Genomic DNA, 21,595 nt, shown 5'->3' with positions numbered 1-21,595 from the left:
CAGTATGGTGGAACAGAGGTCAATGACTGGTTCAGTGCCTCTCCACTGGGAGGCACTGGTTGAGGCAGTTGAACATTTCTGAGTCTCAGTTTCCTCATACGTAAAATGAAGCTAAAAACAGGAATACTTAACCTTGCCACACCACTTGGGTCTCAAGTTAGATGTGCTGAAAGCACACACAAATGCTAGTTGTATCAGAAGCATGTGTTAAAGGAGACTGTCCTTTAACCCCACTCCCACCCCCCACCCCCCCAAAAAAAACCTAGAATGGCTGAAATAGAATTTAAAGCCCTACACGGTGTCAGCCTGAGAGTATGCTGCTTCTTCTCTTTCAGGTGAAGTCTATTACAGGAGCAAATACCTGAGAAGTGATACCTACACCTCCAATATCGAGGCAAACAGGATTGTGGTGTCAGAGTTTGGAACAATGGCCTATCCGGACCCTTGCAAAAACATATTTTCCAAGTAACTGCCCATTTTGAATCTGGTCATGCTTTTCAATATTCTTGATGTTCAAAACACCTAGCATTGGCCCCTCTGACAGTTCTCTTTAGGGTGGATGAAAAGCTGCCTACGACTGACCTTAGGTCACATGTGGTACGCAGTTCTCCATCACTGCTAGCAAGAGAGGCATGTAAAACCAAAACCAAACCTGTTGCCGTCTAGTCGATTTCAACACGTAGCGACTCTGTAGACAGAGTAGAACTGCCCTAAAGGGTTTCCAAGGCTGTAAATCTTTACAGAAGCAGACCACCATAATCTTTCTTTTGCGGAGCAGCTGGTGGGTTCGAACCACAGACCTTTCAGTTAGCAGGCAAGTGCTTAACTACTGCACCATGGGGGCTCATGAGGTGCTCTCCTACGTGGCTGGTGGGAGGGCAATATGCAATTGTCTATCAAAATTACAAATGCACATCCCCTTTGGCCTTGACATATACTTACTCATGTCTGAAATGACCCATGTTCAAAGCAATTCATGGCTGCGTTTTTTGTAGTAACAAGAAGCTGGAAATAACCCAAATGTCCATCAACAGGTGATGGACAAATAAAGAATAGTAAAAGCATGCAAGAGAATATCAGGCAGAAGAATGATACTCTCTATGCACTGTATGGAAAGATTTCCAAGATATATTATGAAGTGCGAGAAAAAATGAAAGATGCAGAAAGCATATTATAGGCTATATTTTGTGTAAAGAAGGAAGAGGAAACGTGGATTCGTTTTTGCTTGTACATGCACAAACTCTGGAAAGATCCAGAAGGGAAATGGGTAACAGGCAAATGGGATACAAGACTGGGAGGAGATTTTTAGCTGTCTACATTTTAAATCATTTGGATTATGATGCATATGAATGTATTATGTATTCAACAACTAAATTGTTGGCCGGGGATCAGGTGTGCCCTCAGTGGCCGGGCAACGGGAGATAACTTCTGCTTTTCCAGAAATGAGATTACCTCTCCAGTTTTAGGTCCAACGCTAGAGCGGCGCAGAGGGAGTCATGAACTCACATCTGCAGGAGGGGAGAGTCAGAGAAGGGGGTAAAAGGGAAGGAGGGAAAGAATGTAAAACCGTATGTGGGGCATCCTTGCTGCTACACTATTTGTCAGTAGGGGGAGAAAAAAGTAGGGGGAGCACTATCCAATATATGGGCCCAGTATTTGCCAACTTCCCTTCACCACCAATAACTCTTGATTTTTCTTTGTTCCTGCTTTGAATTGGCCTTCTAATCAAACTAATTATGAATTAATAACTCATATACTTGGTTTTGGAAATTTGTTTTCCAATTTTTTTTTTTTTTTTGCACCAATTGCCTTGACAAATTTGAAGAAACCAACGTGGACTCACATTCCTGCCCACGGCTGGGATTCACTGTTTTGCTAGTCTCGCGGGCTATTATGGTATATGTATGATTTCTGTAGGCTTCTTGAAATACTTCAGAACAACCCCTCAGCTCCTACTGGCTCTAGGTGTTGGAGATCTTTGGATTTTTCAGAGCCTGGGTGGGATCATTTGGCTGCTGTGTTGTCTCAGCTGATTCACTTCTTAGCTGACTCAACACAGTGGTATCTTTGGGAAACTTGACATCTGAGTCCTCAGGATTCCTTAAATAGTCCACTGGGAGCCAGTACTTTTTCTCCTTTAATTGAAGTCTTTTATGTGGTAGGAAAATAAGGCTATCTAGGTCAGAGCTTTCCAGCTGGTGAACGCAGTCACTGACCCTTTGATTTGCTTTTCTCCATAGAGCTTTCTCTTACTTGTCCCACACGATCCCAGATTTCACAGACAACTGCCTTATTAACATCATGAAGTGTGGAGAAGACTTCTATGTGACCACAGAGACCAATTACATCAGGAAAATCAACGCACAGACTCTGGAAACCCTGGAGAAGGTATCAGGAAATCTATAACCACCATCACTTCCTGACTCAAGAAAAGGCCCCCTGAATGAGACCCTCTTGGCATAGAGGGACTCACTGGAGGAGCCCCCTCCTCTAATTCCATCAGATCCTGGGCTTCCCCTAGCACAGCACTGAGCACTAGATTCTATGATCCTGTAGGGCAGGGACTGTGTCCTTTTCATCTTTGTGTCCATAGTTCTTGGCATCAAGTAGGAGCTCAATGAGAATTCGAGTGAATGACTGCCTGAACCACCATGATTCCCAGCAGCCCTACTCTATATTAACCTGAAGAGGGAAGCATTAGGCAGAGAACAAGGGTGCAAAAATAAATGCCCAAGCAGATACCTTTCCTAGGGAGAATCAAGTCAACACTTTCTTGAGAATCAATAGATCCACTTTCGATTTTCTCCAGCTGGCTCTTCAAAGCCCTGATGTCTTCACAATACATTTTAACGATCTGTTAAAGGGAATGCTTTTCTTAGCTGTGAAATTATGTCCAGCTCCTTTTAAGCTAGGCGGCATAGATCCAACTGATGTACATTGTCTACAGAGTGACAGAGAGTGAATTCTGGGAGACAGTGGAGAATTAACTGATGCTTGGCTGGAGGTTGGACCATTCTAGGCAAGGAAGGGTGGACAGCTGGTCCCCAGCCACCCCATTGTTCTATGGCCTTTTCAGAACAGGGGGTCATCATTCACCTTGTTTGTTGAGTTTCACTTTTGCCGAATGTTTTTGTAACCTCTCCATTCCCAGAATAATCCTACCAGAGAGGTCTGGTGATTTATGTTTCTGTGAAATTGAAGAGGGAAAAATTTAAGTGACTTAACCAGAATGGCCCAGAGCAGCAGCCAAGATTAGCTCTAAGGCCACCCCTCCTCTCAGGCTATTGCTAGAGCTTTCTGTGGCTAGGCCTCCTGTCTCCAGTGCTGAGGAAGCCTCACTGGGCCAGGCAGCAGGATTGGAACAACTGTCACAAAAACACAAACCAGCTCACTACTCCCCTGCAACCTGTGTGCTATATAGGATGTGCCTTGTGAGGTTATCTCAGGTCACAAGAGCAAACGCCCTCTTTCAAGATGAATTCTATTTTATTTCCGGGTCGGGGATGTATGAATATATCCATTATCCCCCTGAACTTGGAATAAGTCAGGTTTCCATAGAATACAAGCTCCCCCGCCCTTTTTAAACCAGGTGGCTGTCACATTTGCAGGTTGATTATCGTAAATACGTGGCTGTAAATCTGGCAACATCACATCCTCATTATGACGAGGCTGGAGGCGTTCTCAACGTGGGCACGTCCATTGTGGACAAGGGGAAGACAAAATATGTGATATTTAAGATCCCTGCCACAGTACCAGGTAGGAGCCGTCCAAATGCTTGTACTCTGGAGGATAGCGGGAAGCACAAATGGACAGGGATGGCATCTTCTGCGGACTCAATCTGACACTTTCCTCCGTATTATTCAGATCACCATGAATTCAGTATCCTCATTTGGAGGAAAAGAGGAGTTGCTGGGCTTCCTTTGGGGAAGACAGAAGGAAAGAATCCATTTTCTGTTCTAATCTCCTTTTCTTTAGGCTCCAGTTTATTAATTTATCCATCCATCCATCTATCCGTATACCCACCCACACCTCCCTCCAACCATCTATCTTTCTGTCCATCCATCTATTTACCCATTCACTCCTCCATTTATCCATCCATCTATTCATTTATTTCTTTAATCTTCTGACAGACCTTTATATGCCAGGGTTGTGCCGTCCACTTTCAGCCCCAGCCCCTGAAGCCAGACTCCCAGGGTTGTTCAGGGAGCTTAGCCCTGCTGGGATCTATTCCAGATCCACCCTGTTCTCTGGGCCTCCTGGACCTTCTCCATTTAGGGCCAGGATCCTGGAGCACAGCCCAGGTTGATTATACATTCCTGGGGATAGGAGGAAGGAAGGCAGGGTTTCTAGGCCATGTTTGTCCACTACCCTCCTGGGAGCCACACCCAGGAGACAAGGACCTCTGAAGGCAGGCAGTGCAAGACCCTGGAGACAGAGCTCAGAACCACAGGGTGCTTGGCCTGCCTCCTGGCTTAGGAAAATGGGTTTCTATCCATGGTCCCCAGTTCTGTAGAATCTCCTGAGTGAATTTCCAGGATCTGCTGGGTGGTGCCAGCCCCCCAGGTCAGAAGGTGCAATAAGTATCTGGCAGACACTCATACAATTCTCATTACGTAGAACACCCATTAATTAAGCCAATGAGGGAAGAATAGGGTCTAACTCAAAACCTAGGCTGGCAGAGCTAGAGATCGCCTGGGCATTTGAGTTTGCCATCTCATTTTACAGAGGAGAGTGAGTGAGGCCCAGGGAGTCAGGTGATATGCCCACGCTGACACAGCTTACAGGAGCTGCTGACATCTCTCAAGCAGCTACCCTCTAAGCAGAAGCTCCAGGCTGGAGCTGCACTGGGATTCCCACCAGCCTCCTACCTCCTAGGCCTGGGTACTTTCCACTGCAAGGTGTATTGTGTTTGTTTTGTGAAAAAAAGAACCTTCCTACAACCCCCCAGCAGCCCTGCCACCAGCCAGCTGTTTACCAGTGCGCACAGGTGGCCACAAGAAAGGCTGAGAGGCTTGCAGGTAACTCATTATAAGCCAGCCCCAGGCCTGGGTGGGGAGGCCTTTTGGTCAGTGATTAACTCATCTTTGCCTAACCCATTACCCTCGAGTCTATTCCGACTCATAGCGACCCTACAGGACAGAGTAGAACTGCCCCATAGAGTTTCCAAGGAGCACCTGATGGATTTGAACTGCTGACCCTTTGGTCAGCAGCCGTAGCACTTAACCACTACACCACCAGGGTTTCCAATAAGCAAATTGAACTCGTATTAAGCACTCTGGGTGTTCTTGAACTACTACGATATTTTGTTCTGCTCTCTACCTTCACTCTATGAATAGCATAATCACTAAGAACAGAGAAGCCAAGGCTAAGGGGGTGTATCTTCTTGGCTTAACTCTATGACTTGGGTAAATAGCAAGAGAGCACCCACCAAGCTTCAGTTTCCCATCTATAAAATGGGGGTCATAAAGCCTACCTTGGTTGTCAAGACATATTGAAAAGCCTCTCCTTACAATAGGCACTTAATCCTATTCCCAAGCCTTTCAGAATGGGCAGTGCCAAGATAAATTCATGAAAACCCTATGAAATATCTGTCAAACAGTTCCCAGTGAAATATCAGAGTTTAATCCTGGGATGCTTGGCCATCACCTGGGAACTTGATAGAAATGCAGAATCTCAGGCCCCACCTCAGCATACTAAATCAAACTTCACATTTTAACATGCTCCCCAGGTGATTCATAAGCACATCAAAGTTTGAGAAGCACCACTCTAGAGCAAAGGTCAGCAAACTTCAGTAATGGGCCAGGTAGCAAATATTTGAGGCTTTGCAGACCATAGGGTCTCTGTCATACCTACTCAACTCTGTCATTGTAGATCAAAAGCAGCCATAGACAGGGCATATGTTCCAATAAAACTTTATTTACAAAAGCAGGTAGAGAGTTGTTTTTGGCCCCCGGGGCTAACCCTGCTGACCCTGGCCTGTGGTTCGGTGGTTTTCTGATTATAGACCAGGGCTGGATGAGAAGGTCTCTGAGCCTCTGTCCTCTTTTATCTGATCTACCTGTTGGCTCTCATGTCTTAGCAGCAGCATGAGTTTGAGAAGCTCAGCTGTAGGTGGTGGTGTTGTCTGGGAGCAGCCAGGCCCTTGCACTATTTCTGAGGATTGGTTTCTCTAGAGGACAAGAAGAACGGGAAGAGCTGCTTGAAGCACACAGAGGTGTTCTGCTCCATACCCTCCCGCTCCCTGCTTTCCCCGAGCTACTACCACAGCTTTGGCATCACCGAGAACTACATTGTTTTCCTTGAGCAGCCTTTCAAGTTGGATATTCTCAAGATGGCAACTGCCTACATCCGGGGGGTGAGCTGGGCATCCTGCCTGGCCTTCCACAGGGAGGATAAGGTAAGACCTAGGTGGTGCCTCTGGCCCAGGTGGGGGCTGCTGGCCTTGAGGGGGGTGCGCCCAGAGAGAGGTGTCACAGGGGGTTCCGGGAAGCCTCTCTGAGATGAAGATGAGCATTAGCGTGCAGGGGGTTTGTTAGGAAGGTCTTTGGGATAGACTCCAGTGGAGGGGAGGAAGCAGAGTTGGGCGGGGACAAGCCACCATGTGTCCTCCCCCAGATAGTTCTGAGCTAGATTGATCCTTCAGAGATATCCAGAGTTGGGGCAAGGTGGCTGGACCCTTATCCCTTATAAGCCATTGGGGAGATGACCCTGGAGAGGGAATGTGACCTCCAGCAAAGCAACTCTCACCAGCCAAAGCCGTCCAGTGAGAACGTGGAGTCCACCACCCACTCCTGAGGCTCTTTGGCACCTCCCACCACTGTGTAATATCTGGCTGGGATGGTGCCATAGATTATTTAGACATCGTAATGATAGACCCTCCCAGCAGATGGTACAGTAGAAATGTCCTCTTCTGTTGAAGTATACTTGAGTGCTCAAAGTTTTTATTTTATTGTTTTTGCTGTTGTTACTTTATTTTAAAAATCAAGTAATTCTCAATGTTACCTGTTCAAACAATGCATGAGTATAGAAGGCAACTTATGGAAGGCCCCTTCCCATGAGTCTCCCCATCCCCCTCCTCCTTCTCCCTGCCCGCTCCCCTTTCCAGAGGGAACCAATACCCTTTTCTGTGTGCTCACAGTTTCGTGTACATATACCTACATTTGCCCCATTTGTGGTTGGCTGCCCTCTTTAAGACCCATCTTCTCTCTTCTCAGGGAGGAGAGAGAGATGTTTGAGGGAACAAGGGGGTTAAGGCAGATCCCTCCTCTGCTCAGAACCTTCTAGTGATTTCTCATCTCCCTCAGAATAAAATCCAAAGTCTTTGCTGTGACCCCTAACTCCCTGCACAGCCTCATCTCAATCACTGGCCCCTGCTGCTTATCTCCTGTATCTCAAGCCAGCCAAACACATTCCCACCTTGGGTGATTGTCTGGAATGCTCTTCCCCCAGATGGCTTCCTCTCTCAGTTAATCTAGGCCTCCCCTCCAAGGTGTGACTTCTTACCTGATCTCTGAGGCCCTGCCTGATAACCTGTCTGTAATAGAGCCCTCCTCTCTAAGTAGCATTGTTATCATACTCTGACATAAATGTTTAATCATTTACTGCTGGCCTCACCCCCACTAGAATATAAACTCCAAAGAAGGGGCTCGTTTTATTTTGTCTCTCTAGTTTCCAGAAAACTGACACTCAGTTTACCCTCAATACATATCTGTGGAATGAACGAGAGGGGGCGTGGGGGAGGGCAGGGAAAAGAGCTGAAGTTGAGTTTGCTCTGCAGCCCTCTCTCCAGACACTCCTGAGAAGCTTCCCTCCACTGTGCTGCAGGGCCTGCTTGGCCTCAAATCTGTGGCCCCTGGGCATTTCCTGGCCCTCAGAGGGCAGGGCAGAGCAGAGAGCCTGGGAAGGGCTTCAGAATGCATTTGGAAAAATCCGTGTGAGTGACCCAGGGATTGGAGTCATGGGGGAGAAAAGACCTAAAATGATCACCCCTATACGTGTTGAGGAACCCTGGTGGTGCAGTGGTTAAGACTTATGGCTGCTAACCAAAAGGTTGGCAGTTTGAATCCACCAGCCGCTCCTTGGAGCCCTATGAGGCAGTTCTACTCTGTCCTATAGTGTTGCTATGAGTTGGAATTGACTCAACGGCAATGGATTTTATACGTATTGATCTCCTCATACAGAGCCCCCTCTGACACTATCAAAGCCTTCCTCTTCTGTAACCTCTCTTAAAATTCAAAGTTTGATCCTGGGGAAGGGGAGAAAAGGGAGGAGGTGGTAAAAAAAAAAAAAAAAAGAAAAGAAAAGAAACAGCCCAGAGCAGTCCCTCCCTTTCGGAAGGAGGATGGTTAGGCCAGAGCTGCCAAAAGAAAGAAAACACCTCCTCCCCTTTGCATTAGGCAACTTGGGCTGCAGATGCGGCTAATTACCACCCAGAGTGATACTGGCCTGTGACAGCCAGAGCTGATACTAATGAGCTGATACTTCCCTGTGAGGTCGTTAGTATGGAGCAGGGTCACTCCACACTGCAGACCTCCAGCCATGCCTTGGTAAACTGGAAACAGCAGACTCTGAGGTGGAGGAAGGATCCCAGAAGGCCAGCTGTGCTTTTATGGTTTTAGGGTCTCCAGCCTTGGATGGGCCCCAGGAAGGCCTCGAGGGCCCCGTCAGCTGGCAGGGTCTTCCTAGCGTGGCCATTGCCAGGGAGCTGGCATGTCACTGCCCATCTGGAAGCACCGTAAGTCAGTCAACTGCATGAGGGGATGGTGCACCCTCACCCCAAACACTGTCTTCATGGCCACCCCAGAGGCCAGGGTGGCAAAGCTTTCCTCCTCTCATGGCAAAGATATCATAAAAATGCAGCAATAAACAACTCCCATTTATTGAGTGCCTTTAGTGTTTGGCATTTTTGAGGTGGGACACAAGGCTCAGGATGGGGAAGGGGATTCCAAAGTCACCCGCTGGTGGATGGCAGAGCTGGGTTTAGTCCGATATCAGGATGACACGGAGCGGGCTGTCAGAAGGGGAGCTGAACACTCGGTGTCCACCTTCCAGACTCACATCCACATCATTGACCAGAGGACTAGAAAGCCTGTAGTAACCAAGTATTACACAGACCCCATGGTCGTCTTCCATCACGTCAATGCCTATGAGGAGGACGGCTGCATACTGTTTGATGTCATTGCCTACGAGGACAACAGCCTCTACCAGCTCTTCTACATGGCCAACCTGAACCAGGACTTCGCGGAGAACTCTAGGCTCACCTCCATACCCACCCTCAAGAGATTCGCTGTGCCACTCCACGTGGACAAGGTAACACTTAACAGGAAGCCCATTTAAATGCTATTTAGACGTTAGGAAGTGACTTTGGCACTTAACTTGATTGATTTTCAAATCTAAAACTGAACTGTTCTTAAAGAAAAACGGGGAGATTTTTTCGTTATTTTACGGAAGTGGTACATCATCATAGTAGAAAACTTAGAAAATGTGTTGTTATTGTTGTTAGGTGCTGTCAAGTCGGTTCCGACTTATAGCGACCGTCCGTACCATAGAATGAAACACTACCTGGTCCTACCCCATGCTCACAATCGTTGTTATGCTTGAGCCCATCGTTGCAGCCACTGTGTCATTCCATGTCGTTGAGGGTCTTCCCCTTTTTTAGAAAATTTTTTGGAAAAAGAGAGATAAACAAAAAACCTCCATAGACCCACCACCTAAGATGATCATTATGGTCTATTTGTATTGCTGCCCAGTCTTTATGTGTGTGTGTGTATATATATATGTATGTATGTATATATAGGGTCGCTATGAGTCAGAACCGACTCAACGGCACCTAACGACAGCTATATATATATATAGTCCCTGAGTGGTGCAAACGTTTTGTGCTCAACTACTAATTTAAAGGAAAACCTGGTGGCATAGTGGTTAAGAGCTACAGCTGCTAACCAAAATGTCAGCAGTTCAAATCTACCATGCACTCCTTGGAAACCCCTGGGGCTGTTCTACTCTGTCCTATAGGAGGGTCGTTATGAGTCAGAATTGACTTGATGGCAATGGTTTTTTTTTTTTACTAACTTAAAGTTTGGTGGTTTGAATCTACCCAGCAGTGCTGTGGAAGAAAGGACTGGTGATCTGCCTGTGTAAAGATTACAGTTCTACTGTATGGAGCAGTTCTAATGTGTAACACAGGGTGTCCCCATGAGGCAGAATAGTTTGTTGTTGGTTTTTTTTGTATATGTATGTATACAAAAACCAAATCAAACCCATTGCCGTCGAGCCGTCAAGATGATTCTGACTCATAGCAACCCTATAGGACAGAGTAGAACTGCCCCATAGGGTTTCCAAGGCTGTAGTCTTTATGGAAGCAGACTGCCACATCTTTCTCCCTCAGAGCAACTGGTGGGTTCGAACTGCCAATCTTTAAGTTAGCAGGTGAGCATTTAACCACTGTGCCATCAGGGCTCCCCTAAATGTATGTAGGAATGTGTGTGTGTGTGTATATATATATATATTTCTTAATTTTAAGAAAGGAAACAATACTGTACATAATGTTTTAACAGCTTTATTGAGATATAATTTGCATATTTACAATTTACCCATTTAGAGAGTACGATTTAGAGATTTTTAGTATATTTTAGAATTGTACAGCCATCACCACACCTCTGTCCCTCCCACCACTGCCCCCCCCCCCCCCCAGTCCTAGGCAAACACTAATCTACTTTCTGTCTATGGATTTGCCTGTTCTGGAAATGTCCTATAAATGGAATCATGCAATATGTGAACTTTGGTGACTAGCTTTTTTAACTTGGTATAATGTTTTTAAGGTTCATCCATGTTGTAGCATGTATCAATACTCTATTTCTTTTTATTGCCAAATACGTACACACTATTTTGTGTAATTTTTTTCTCACCTATTTGTATGTTTAGACACCTCTCCATGACATTAAATATTCTACTACAAAATTATTTTAATTATTCACCTCACAGGCTTATCCAATCCCCTGCTGTTGAACAGTCTTGTTCTTGCATTAAAAATGACCACCGGCTGAGGTTTTCCTCCTTCAGGAGACGCTGGCAAGGCTCTGGGCTTGACTAGAGAGGCTACAAAGGCTACTGGCTCTAGAACGCCCTGACTTCATGACTTAATTAGTTTAAATGAAACCAAATTAAATTAAATTAAATTTTGATGGCTCCCATTTACTGTATGCATACTATGTGCCAGGCACTTTGCTAAGCATATTCTTTACCTTACCTCTCTTAATGATCAAAACAGTCTATGGAAGAGGCCCTCATATATATTAGCCTCATTTTGTAGATGAAGAAACTAAGGCTCACTGAGACTAAGGATCATGCCCAAGGCCACACACCCCAGTGGCAGAGCCAGGATTGGAAAATCCATCTGTCTGCCTCCAAACTCGTGTTTGTAATTGCTAAGGGGTAGTGGCCCTGCTGCTCTCACCAGGCCTTATCTCCTGAAACAAGACCCAGATGGATCACACTGGCTCCTCTGAGGTTCCTGAAGACTTGAGGGATGGAGGGAGCTTTCTCCCACCAGCACCACCAAGCTCCCAGGCCCAAGTGGGCTGCTCAGCCCTGCTCCCAACCAGTGGACAAATGGGGAGCCAGGATTTGAACCCAGGTCTGTGTGACTCCGGAGTTGGAGTTCTTTCCTAGCTCTCCAACATTTCACCATCCACAGTGGTTTATGTATCTGTCTTGATTTCTGCCATATTTCCTATTACCTCTGTTAACACTTGCAAAATCATTTTTTGTTTAAACCAACTCCCTCTTTAATTAACTAGTCTGAAAGGAAACATATCATGACCCTATAGAAAGCCAGCATTGCTTGCTGCAAATAGAAGACAATCATGTAAATAAAACAATAGGAAAAACCAAAGGTCTTAAACTCTACCCAGATATTGTTTCTTGCCAAGATCTGATTTTTTTGTTAAAAAGAATGTTTTAAAAGTATTAGGTGTTAATTATCAGAAAAAAAAATAGCAAGTGTTGGCGAGGATGTGGAGAAATGTGTAAAATCATACAACCGCTGTGAAAAACAGTTTGGCAGTTCCTCAAAAAGTTGAACATAGAATTACCATAAAACCAAAACCCATTGCTGTTGAGTCAATTCTGACTCATAGTGACCCTATAGGACAGAGTAGAGCTGCCTCATAGGGTTCCAAAGGAGCAGCTGGTAGATTCGAGCTCCCTACCTTTTGGGTTTTACCTTTCTAGTTGAATTACCATATGACCCAGCAATTCCACTCCTAGATATATGCCCAAAAGACTTAAAAGCAGAGACTCAGAGATTTGTTCACTGTAGTACTGTCCACAATAGCCAAAAGGTGGAAACAACCCAAATGTTCATTAATAGATGAATGTTTGAACAGAAGGTGGTGTATACATACCGTTACAGATTGAATTGTGTCTCCCCAAAAATGTCCCAACTTGGCTAGGGCATGATTCCCAGTATTGTGTGATTGTCCACCATTTTGTCATCTGATGTGATTTTCCTGTGTGTTGTAAATCCTACCTCTATGATGTTAATGAGGCAGGACTCAGTCTACAAGATCAGGTTGTGTCTTAAGTCAATCTCTTTGAGATGTAAAAGAGAAAAGCAAGCAGAGAGACATGGGGACCTCATACCACCAAGAAAGTAGTGCCAGGAGCAGAGTGTGCCCTTTGGACCTGGGTGGGGTCCCTGTGCCTGAGAAGCTCCTAGACCAGGGGAAGATTGATGATAAGGACCTTCCCCCCGAGCTGACAGACAGAGAAAGACTTCCCTTGGAGCTGGTACCCTGAATTCAGACTTCTAGTCTCCTAGACTGTGAGAGAATAAATTTCTCTTTGTTAAAGCCATCCACTTGTGGTATTTCTGTTATACCAGCACTAGATAACTAAGACACATACCTAAAAAAAAAAAAAAAACTGTTGCTATGATTCCGACTCATAGTGACCCTAGAGGATGGAGTAGAACTGCCCCCACAGGGTTTCCAAGGCGCAGCTGGTGGATTCGAACTGCTGACCCTTTCATTAGCAGCCATAGCTCTTAACCACTGCACCACCAGGACTCGAAGACACATACCTGTAAAACCCATTGCCGTTGAGTTGATTCTGACTCGTAGCGACCCTATAGGACAGAGTAGAACTGCCCGTAGGGTTTCCAAGGAGTGCCTGGTGGATTTGAACTGCTGACCTTTTTGTTAGCAGCCATAGCTCTTAATCACTACGCCACCAGGGTTTCTAAGACACATACAGTGGAATATTATTCAGCCATAAAGAGACATGAAGTTCTGGTACATATTATGACATGGATGAGCCTCAAAACCATTATGCTGAGTGAAATAAATCGGACACAAAAGGACAAATATTGTATAATTACACTTAACATGAAATATCTGGAATAGAGACCAAAGTTTATCAGTGGTTACCGGGGGCTGTGGTGGGGAAGTAGAGAGTTATTGCTCAGTGGGTACTGAGTTTTTGTTTGAGGTGATGAAAACGTTTCAGAAACAGTGGTGATGGTTGCACATGTTGAATATAATTAATGTCACTGAATTGTACACTTAAAAGTGGTTAAAATGGGAGAAAAGAATTAGCTGTTAAAGACATAGTAGCACCTGAGGTCTTCTTGAGACGCTCAGAAGGACTGGAAGAGAAAAAAGACTCCACCTTCTCCCCAGATGATTCAGGGCTATTGAATGAACTGCTGTGTCCCATAAACTCATCACAGGAGCCATAGGTCTCTGCGTTGGGCTGCTTCTCCTGGTTCCAGGAAGCAATGGGAGGGCAGAGGGTCTGTCAGGAAGCACACAGGTGGCAAATTACAAGGCCTGGCCCCCACCTCACACCAGCTGGCTTCAGCCAAGAGATGATACATAGACAATGCACCCCTCCCATTGCCCACACACCATGGGGTTTTACAACCTTTTATCCCACTGAAAAGTGATTTGCTTCCTTGGAAGTAAGCTAACTTTAACACTTAAATTTTAAAAAGCCTCCCTGTGAACCATTTGCTGCTTTCAAAGTAGCAAAGCAGAGAGAGCTCTGGGAAGGGTAGTCTGACCACGCTTTTTAATTGCTATTTATCATCCCTTAAAAATGGCTTCTTATTCACTTTCAAGTAACTCCACCTGCTATTGAAATAGGAAATTCAAGCTGACGAACCTGGTCTTAGAAGTCCCGATTGGCTGCCTTGGCTGCATCTTATCCAAAGGCTATTAAAGAAGTGACCGTGGGAAATGGGCTGTACTTTCCCCTTCCGGTCTGGGGGCCTTTGCACGCTGCTGTGCCCTCTTCTCATCACACCTCCTATTCAGTCCTCATGGTTGCAAGTTGGCATCACAGGGGAGCTTTGAGACCATCTAAGCCATTGTCTCCAGAGCAGGGCCCAGGTGTGGGTGTGGTTTCAAAGCTCCCAGGAGACCAACATGTAGCCAGGGTGAGCACCACTGAGTCTGGCTGACTCCTGCTCAGCCTTCTGTGCTTGGCCTCTGGACCCTGCTCAGATCAGTTTGTGTGCATGTGCTGATGGTACACTGTAGCTTTTTGCTCAACATTTATCTCAGAGTATTAACTTGTCCAGTTCCTCTTCCTGTTAGCTCTGAGAGGGCAGGCACCCTCTTTCTCTTGTTCAGCAGTTCATCCCTAGTGCCCATCACAGGGCTGGCTCTCAGAGGGTGCTCATTAAGCTCTTAAGTATTATGAATGAATGAAAGAAAAACGTGAGGCAAGGTCTCTAAATGGGCACAGGGGTTCCTTTAGCATTGAGAATATTTGCCAAATGAAAAGTCTGTTTGTTCTGTGTAGAACAGGCAATTGTGAATAATACTTAAAGCCCAGAACCTCCCGTCTGCCTCAGCTGCCCCAGATTCTTTTTTGGGCCAGCTGGGGTCAAAGTGAAGGTGGGGCCAGCAGGGCCTCCTGGCACCCTTGGCCTCTTAATGTAGGGCGAAGCGGGGGTGTCTAAGGCTGGGCCCAGCAGGGAGGAAGGGCTGAGCGGGAGGAAGCAGGCATGTACAGACAGTCCGGACCAGCTTCCCTGCCCTCCTCCTGAAGGCCTCCAAAGCAGCCTTGGAGATGGGTTCACACACATTTCACTTCACTCCTGGCAGCCATCCCCCCATCCACACATCAGGGGCAATCACAGGAAGGAGGTGCCTTAGTCATAAAAGTAAACCAAAAAAAAAAACCAGTTGTTCCTGAGGGACCAAATTGCTGGGCTGAGGGCTGTGGGGACCTTGGTTTCGGGGACCATTTAGCTTAATTGGCATAACAGTTTATAAAGAAAAAGTTCTACATTCTACTTTGGTGAGTAGCACCTGGGGTCTTAAAAGCCTGTGACCGGCCATTTAGGATACTCCACTGGTCTCACCCCTTCGGGAGCAAGGGAGGATGAAGAAAACTAAAGATACAAGGAAAAGGTTAGTCCAAAGGACTAATGGACCACAACTGCCACAGCCTCCACCAGACTGAGACCAGTACAACTAGATGGTGCCCAGCTACCACCACTGACTTCTCTGACAGGGATCACAATAGAGGGTCCCAGACAGAACTGGAGAAAAATGTAGATAAAAATTCTAACTCACACAAAAAAGACCAGACTTATTGGCTTGACAAAGACTGGAGAAACACCAAGAGTATGGCCCTTGGACACCCTTTTAGCTCAGTAATGAAGTCACTCCTGAGGTTCACCCTTTAGGCAAAAATCAGACAGACCCATAAAATAAAACAAGACTAAAGGGGCACGACAGCCCAGGGGCAAGGACTAGAAGGCAGGAGGGGACAGGAAAGCTTGTAATAGGGAACCCAAGGTCAAGAAGGGACAGTGTTGACATGTCATGGGGTTGTTAACCAATGTCGTAAAACAATATGTATACTGTTTAAAAAGAAGCTAGTTTGTTCTGTGAACCTTCATCTAAAGTACAATTAAAAAAAAGTCCAATTGGAATTTTAAAAAAAGTTGTCATTGAGGCGACTGTATGTGTTGCAGAGTAGAATTGTGCTCCATAGGATTTTCAGTGGATGACTTTTCAGAAATAGATCACTAGGCCTGTCCTTCCAAGGCACCTCTGGGTGGACTCGAACCTCCAAATTTTCAGTTAACATCCGAGCATGTTGATATTTACGCCACCCAGGGACTCTTGGTCATAGAAGTGGGTGGCCTCAACTCCCTGATTAGAAGATTTGTCTCTTGTGTTCCAAGCACAAAAATGAAAACAATACTAAAAGAAGCTGCCATTTACCGACAGCTTGCTATGTGCCAGGTGCTGTGTTAAATCCCTTTTCTGCTCTTAGATCCCAGCAAGAGGGGCCACTTCTCTGTGCTTGGCCCTTTGGAGGGCCCTGATCAGACCCTGCTCCAGCGTTGTCCCTTTTGCCCTCCTGTGCCCCAACCATGCTCCAGAACCTGGGGTCTTAATTCCCTGCCCTAATGTCCTTAGCCTGCGTCCAGTGCTGCCTCTGTCCTCTTCAGGGCAGACTGTGTCTCCGGTGTGTATGCCCTGAGGTGGCCAGTACTGGCAGCTAGCTTTGTAGTGCTGGCTGAGACCTCCCTGCAGGGCACAAGCAAAGCCCCTCACAGCGAGAGATGGAGCAGGAGTGGGAGAGAAGGGGGCTGGGGCTGGATCTTCCTGGTCCACGCTAGTCTAGTTCAGAACTCCAAGAAGTCCTAGGTTTCTAAATTCACATCTTTCCTTCCAGTTGTTCAATAGACCTTGCTGCAATGACGAAACGTTCTCTACCTGCACTGTCCAACGTGTAGCTACTAGCCATGTGTGCTATTGAGCAATTGAAATGAACTGTTAATTTTAACTAATTTAAAGTTAAATTTCAATAGCCACATATGGCTAATGGTTGCCATATTGCGCAGTGCAAATGCACAACATTTTTGTTGTTGTTAGTTGCCATCGAGCTGGCTCCAACTCATGGTAACCTCATGTACAACTGAATGAAATATCGCCTGGTCCACGTGAAATATAGCTCAAGTCCATTGTTGCAGCCACTGTGCATTTTGAGTGCCTTCCAACCAGAGGGCTTACTTTCCAACACTGTATCAGACAATACTCTATTGTGATCCATAGGATTCTCGATGGCTAACTTTCAGAATAGAGCACCAGGCCTTTCTTCCTACTCTGTATTAGTCTGGAAGCTCCATTAAAACCTGTCCATGATAGATGACCCTGCTGGTATTTGAAATATTAGTGCTGTAGCTTTCAGCAGCATAGCGACATGAAAGTCTCCACAGTACGACAACCTGACAAACTGGCAGACTGCTGGTGTTCTACAATGTTAGAGAAGGTTTACTTGCCAATGTAGGGAGAGAGAACGATATTTTACTTAACAATTTGCTCGATGTATTTAGACGTGGTAGGTGGGCCTCCCCTTGTACTCTTGGCCCAGGCCCTGCAAATTTCAGAGTCTGTTAAAGGCTTGGTGTGTTTCTTATCTCACCTGAATCACAGCCCTCTGAGGTATTTATTGTCCCCGTGTCTACAGATGAGAGAGAAAATAATTTGTCCAATGTCACAGAATTATTGTGGGATTTGAGTACATGTCTGTCTGGCTTCAAGTTCTTCACTGTGTCTGGCACTGTGCCCAGTGTTTTCACACTATAATTTAATCCTAACTATAATCCTCAAAGGCAGGTTGGAGCAGCCTCACCTATATTCCCAATCAGTTCAAAAGTTGTGAATTGCATCCCTACTTTACAGATAAGGAAACATGTTCAGCAAGGCCTAGGGGTCTGCTCAAGTTCACCTAGACCAAGGGGTCTGCTCAAGTTCACACAAGGGGCTGCCTAACTCCAAAGCCTGTGTTTTGAGGGATTACTAAGATTACTGTCTCATGGGACTTCCCTCAAGCTTAGGGACTTCAGGCAAACCTGCAGGATTCTGTTTAATTCTGGCTGGAAAGCGATTTCTTCCCAAAGGTGAGCATGTTGGCTACAAAAGAAGCCGAGTCATGTTTGTTACAGCTGCCTATGGAAAAATCCACATTTTATCCCACAACCTGTCGGACTAGTTTCAGCCAGAGTTCTAAGATGTCTGTAGACTGCAGACTGACTCTCGGAGAATCAAGTCCGGGACACGCACTGGAGGCCTCTGGCTGTCACGTGCCCAGCCAGCAACCAGCACCGGGCAAGGCCTGGCCCGTTTGTGGTGCCTCGCAGTTGGAGGCACTCAGAGCTGCCAACTGTAAGATGTCGCTGATGTGTCGGGCACTGGGCTACTTTCTTCATGCATTTCATCTGTAATTCTTACAACCACCTTGTGCGGCAAATGTTTTGTCCCTTGGCAGTTGAAGGAAAAGCATATCGAGTCATGCATTCACTCATGCAGTTCTTTAGTTGGAGCCAATCAGGGGCCATGCACTGAACAAAATCTGCTCCCTGCCTTCACAGGGAGGACCCGCCAAAAGAAGGAATAGCCAAAAAGAATGGATCCGTGAAGAAGAAAATTACAGCTGGGGATGAATGCCTTGGAGAAACTGTCTTGATTGTGTTGTTAGGGAAGGCCTCTCTGTGCAGGGGAGGGGAACGGGCCAGCCTCAGGGCTTTGCACCCGCTTTATGCCCTGCCTGCAATGCTCCTAATTCTGGGCAGAAGAATTGCAATGCAAAGGCCTGGGCTTAGGCTCTGCTTCTCCCTATGTGACCTTGGGCAACTCATTTTCCTTCTTCATGCCCCACCCCGTTTCCTCTCATATAAATTGAGGGGCTTGAACTAAAAAATATCTAAGGACCTTTGCAGTTTATAACCCTAGGATGCAGTAAACTTCCCCGCTTTCTAACAGAAAACTGCTGAATTAGAATAGGTGTGCTTTAATTATAAAAGCCCATTTTGGAAAATTCAGAAAGTTGAAAAAAGTTTAAATAAGAGGAGACAGCCATGGCAATAATCCTCCTGCTGTAAGCTCCAGGAAGGCAGGAATCTTGGGTTTTGTTCCTCAATGTCCTCTAGGGCCTAACCTGTACTCATCCCCAGTGGTAGTGGTAGCAGTATAGCAGGGGCAACAATAAAACAACAGCAGCTAATGTTTATCAGGCACTTACTGTAAGCCCTCTGCATGCCTGATCTCATTTCTTCTGCACAATAACTCAGTGATGGATGTACTACAGCGAGGCTAAGTAACTTGCTCAAGGTCCATAGCTAGTATGTGGGGAAACACAGAGTAATAGATGCTCAATGAATTTTTACTCAATTGCATTAAACCCCTCTCCTGGGTTACAAAGAAGCCAGTAAGGTCCAGAATAGAGCAAAGTCTGATGGTAGCTTGAGATCAAGGAACGCCCTTGAAAGATATTTATTGCATGTATGTTTTTGATTCGGCAGTGACACATGTTCATAGGAGAAAATACTGAAACTACAGATAGGCATAGAGAAAGAAATGACAGGCCCCCATAATCGCACCACCCCCGGCATTGCTAATGTTCGGTGTGTCTCTCCCAGGCTCTTTTCTGTGTAATTTTTTTAAAACACGATTGAGCTCAGACTGTGTATGCAATTTGGTCTGCTGCTTATTCAACTCAGTGTTATATCATAAGCATTTCTCATGTTATTATAAACTCTTTATAAACATCCTTTTAATGACTGATGCAGTCTTTTACAGATGAGTCATACAGCCTTTAAAAAGTGAGAACTTATTCTCATAAGCACATTCACTTTACCTGTGAGGGATAAGGAGGCCCAGAGTAGGAGAATCAAGGCCATGGGTTTAGGTGTCCTACCACCTATCAGCCCTGCCACCTTAGGGGAATCACTTCATCTTGACACTCCTCATTTTTTAACTGAGAATTGGGGTAACAGCACAATAATAGCTCCTCCCATGGCTAATGTGAGGCCGAAGGAAGATGATGTATGCTAAAGCATTTTAAAAATGTATACAGTAAAGCAAATGTTTGCTTTGCATAACAAGGTTTCCTTTTTTTGAAAATGGATTCTTTTCAGAATGCAGAAGTGGGCTCAAATTTAATCCGACTGGCATCTACAACAGCAACAGCCCTGAAGGAAAGAGACGGCCAAGTCTACTGCCAGCCAGAATTGCTTTATGAAGGTAAAATGTAGTCTCTCTCCCAGCATTTACAGGAGGGACAGGTTTTCATGAAGACCCCTGGGGCTTTTTTATATAACACCTCCCTCCAATACAGAGGGGCTATATCTGGACCAGGGACAAAGAGGAGGGCTCTTGGGTTGTCCCAGTGAAAAGTGTTTGGGACAGTTCTCTTTAGTCTATCTCCATACAGCACAAAGGCAGGCACCGGGTAGTCATTGGACAAGACAAGTTCCACAATGGCTGTCTGCAAATGCTATGACTTACTGGCTTACTGAAAAGGCACAACGCATTCATAATCCTGTCTCTACCCATTCATAGTAACTCTGTAAAATAGGTGATAGATAGCCAGCTGCCATCAAGTCAGCTCTGACTCATGGAGACCTTAAGTACAACAGAACAAAACATAGGCTGATCCTGCCTCATCCTCACAATCACAGGCATGTTCAAGTCCATTGCTGTGGCCATTGTGCCAATCCATCTCACCAAGGGTCTCCCACACCCTCGCTGGCCCTCTACTTCACCAAACATGATGTCCTCCTATAGCGATTGATCCTTCCTGATGACACATGTCCACAGCAAGCTAGTTGAACACTGTTTGTTGTGATCTATATGGTTTTTATTACCTAATTTTTGGAAGCAGATCATCAGGCCTTTTTCCTAGTCTGTTTTAGTCTAGAAGCTCCACTGAAACCTGTCTACCATGACCCTGCTGGAATTTGAAATACAGGTGACATAGCTTCCAGCATCATAACAACACACAAGCCACCACAGTATGGACAGACAGGTGATGAAAAATGGGTTTTATCAACCCCATTTTACAGATGAAAAAACTGGGTTTTCAGAGAAGTTGAGTTGCACACAGAATATAAACCCCCTAGAACTAGAATTTACGTCACTACAGCAGGGTTTCTCAACCTCAGCACTATTGACATTTGGGGCCGGGTAATTCTTTGTGGTGGGGGCTGCCCTGCGCATTGTAGGATATTTAACAATGTCCCTGACCTCTACCCATTAGATGCCAGTCATACCTCTTCTTCCCAATTAGAATAACCAAAAGTGTCTCCAGACATTGCCAGATATCCCCTGGGGGACGCCATCACCCTAGTTGAAAAACTTAGGATGTACAATGTAAAATAGAAACTGGCAGGAAGTTATAACCTCAGTAATGCTTCTGTTTGTTTTGGAGCAAATTTTATAACCAGATTAATTCTGCACTTAAGGAACCTTATAGTAGGGCACTTTTCAATGTTATTAAAAGTCTTTTGTTTAAAAAAAGAAAAAAAAGTTCCTTTTGTAAACATTATTTTTACACAATATGTTATTATACGAATTCATCAGATTTATTTAACCGTTCACCACTGATACTCCTTTTTATGGCTTTTCTTCACACCCACAGACATGACACAATAGCCCCTGATTTTAATCATGTAATTCTCTTTGATTTTTATCTTAGATAATTAAAGATGTTTACACACTTAAAAATCTAGGTCTATCTTTTCTTGCTCCTAAACCGTCTAATATAGCCAGGACAATTATCAGAGGCCCCC

At 45.4% G+C, this 21,595-nt stretch overlaps 1 protein-coding gene across 1 annotated transcript in view; it reads left to right on the top strand.

Moving 5' to 3' along the window:
• BCO1 (beta-carotene oxygenase 1) overlaps window positions 1–21,595 on the top strand; it is a 64,587-nt gene that overhangs the window by 5,750 nt on the left and 37,242 nt on the right. Inside the window, exons 3-8 of the mRNA XM_064273495.1 lie at window positions 336–465; window positions 2,241–2,388; window positions 3,609–3,756; window positions 6,174–6,397; window positions 9,052–9,309; window positions 19,943–20,048. Of these exons, the coding sequence (XP_064129565.1) occupies window positions 336–465; window positions 2,241–2,388; window positions 3,609–3,756; window positions 6,174–6,397; window positions 9,052–9,309; window positions 19,943–20,048 (1,014 nt within the window). The remainder of the gene's footprint in view (window positions 1–335; window positions 466–2,240; window positions 2,389–3,608; window positions 3,757–6,173; window positions 6,398–9,051; window positions 9,310–19,942; window positions 20,049–21,595) is intronic.

This window comes from Loxodonta africana, chromosome 21 (genome assembly GCF_030014295.1).
Source record: "Loxodonta africana isolate mLoxAfr1 chromosome 21, mLoxAfr1.hap2, whole genome shotgun sequence".
Lineage (NCBI taxonomy): Eukaryota > Metazoa > Chordata > Mammalia > Proboscidea > Elephantidae > Loxodonta > Loxodonta africana.
This window is presented reverse-complemented; position numbering and strand designations above follow the sequence as displayed.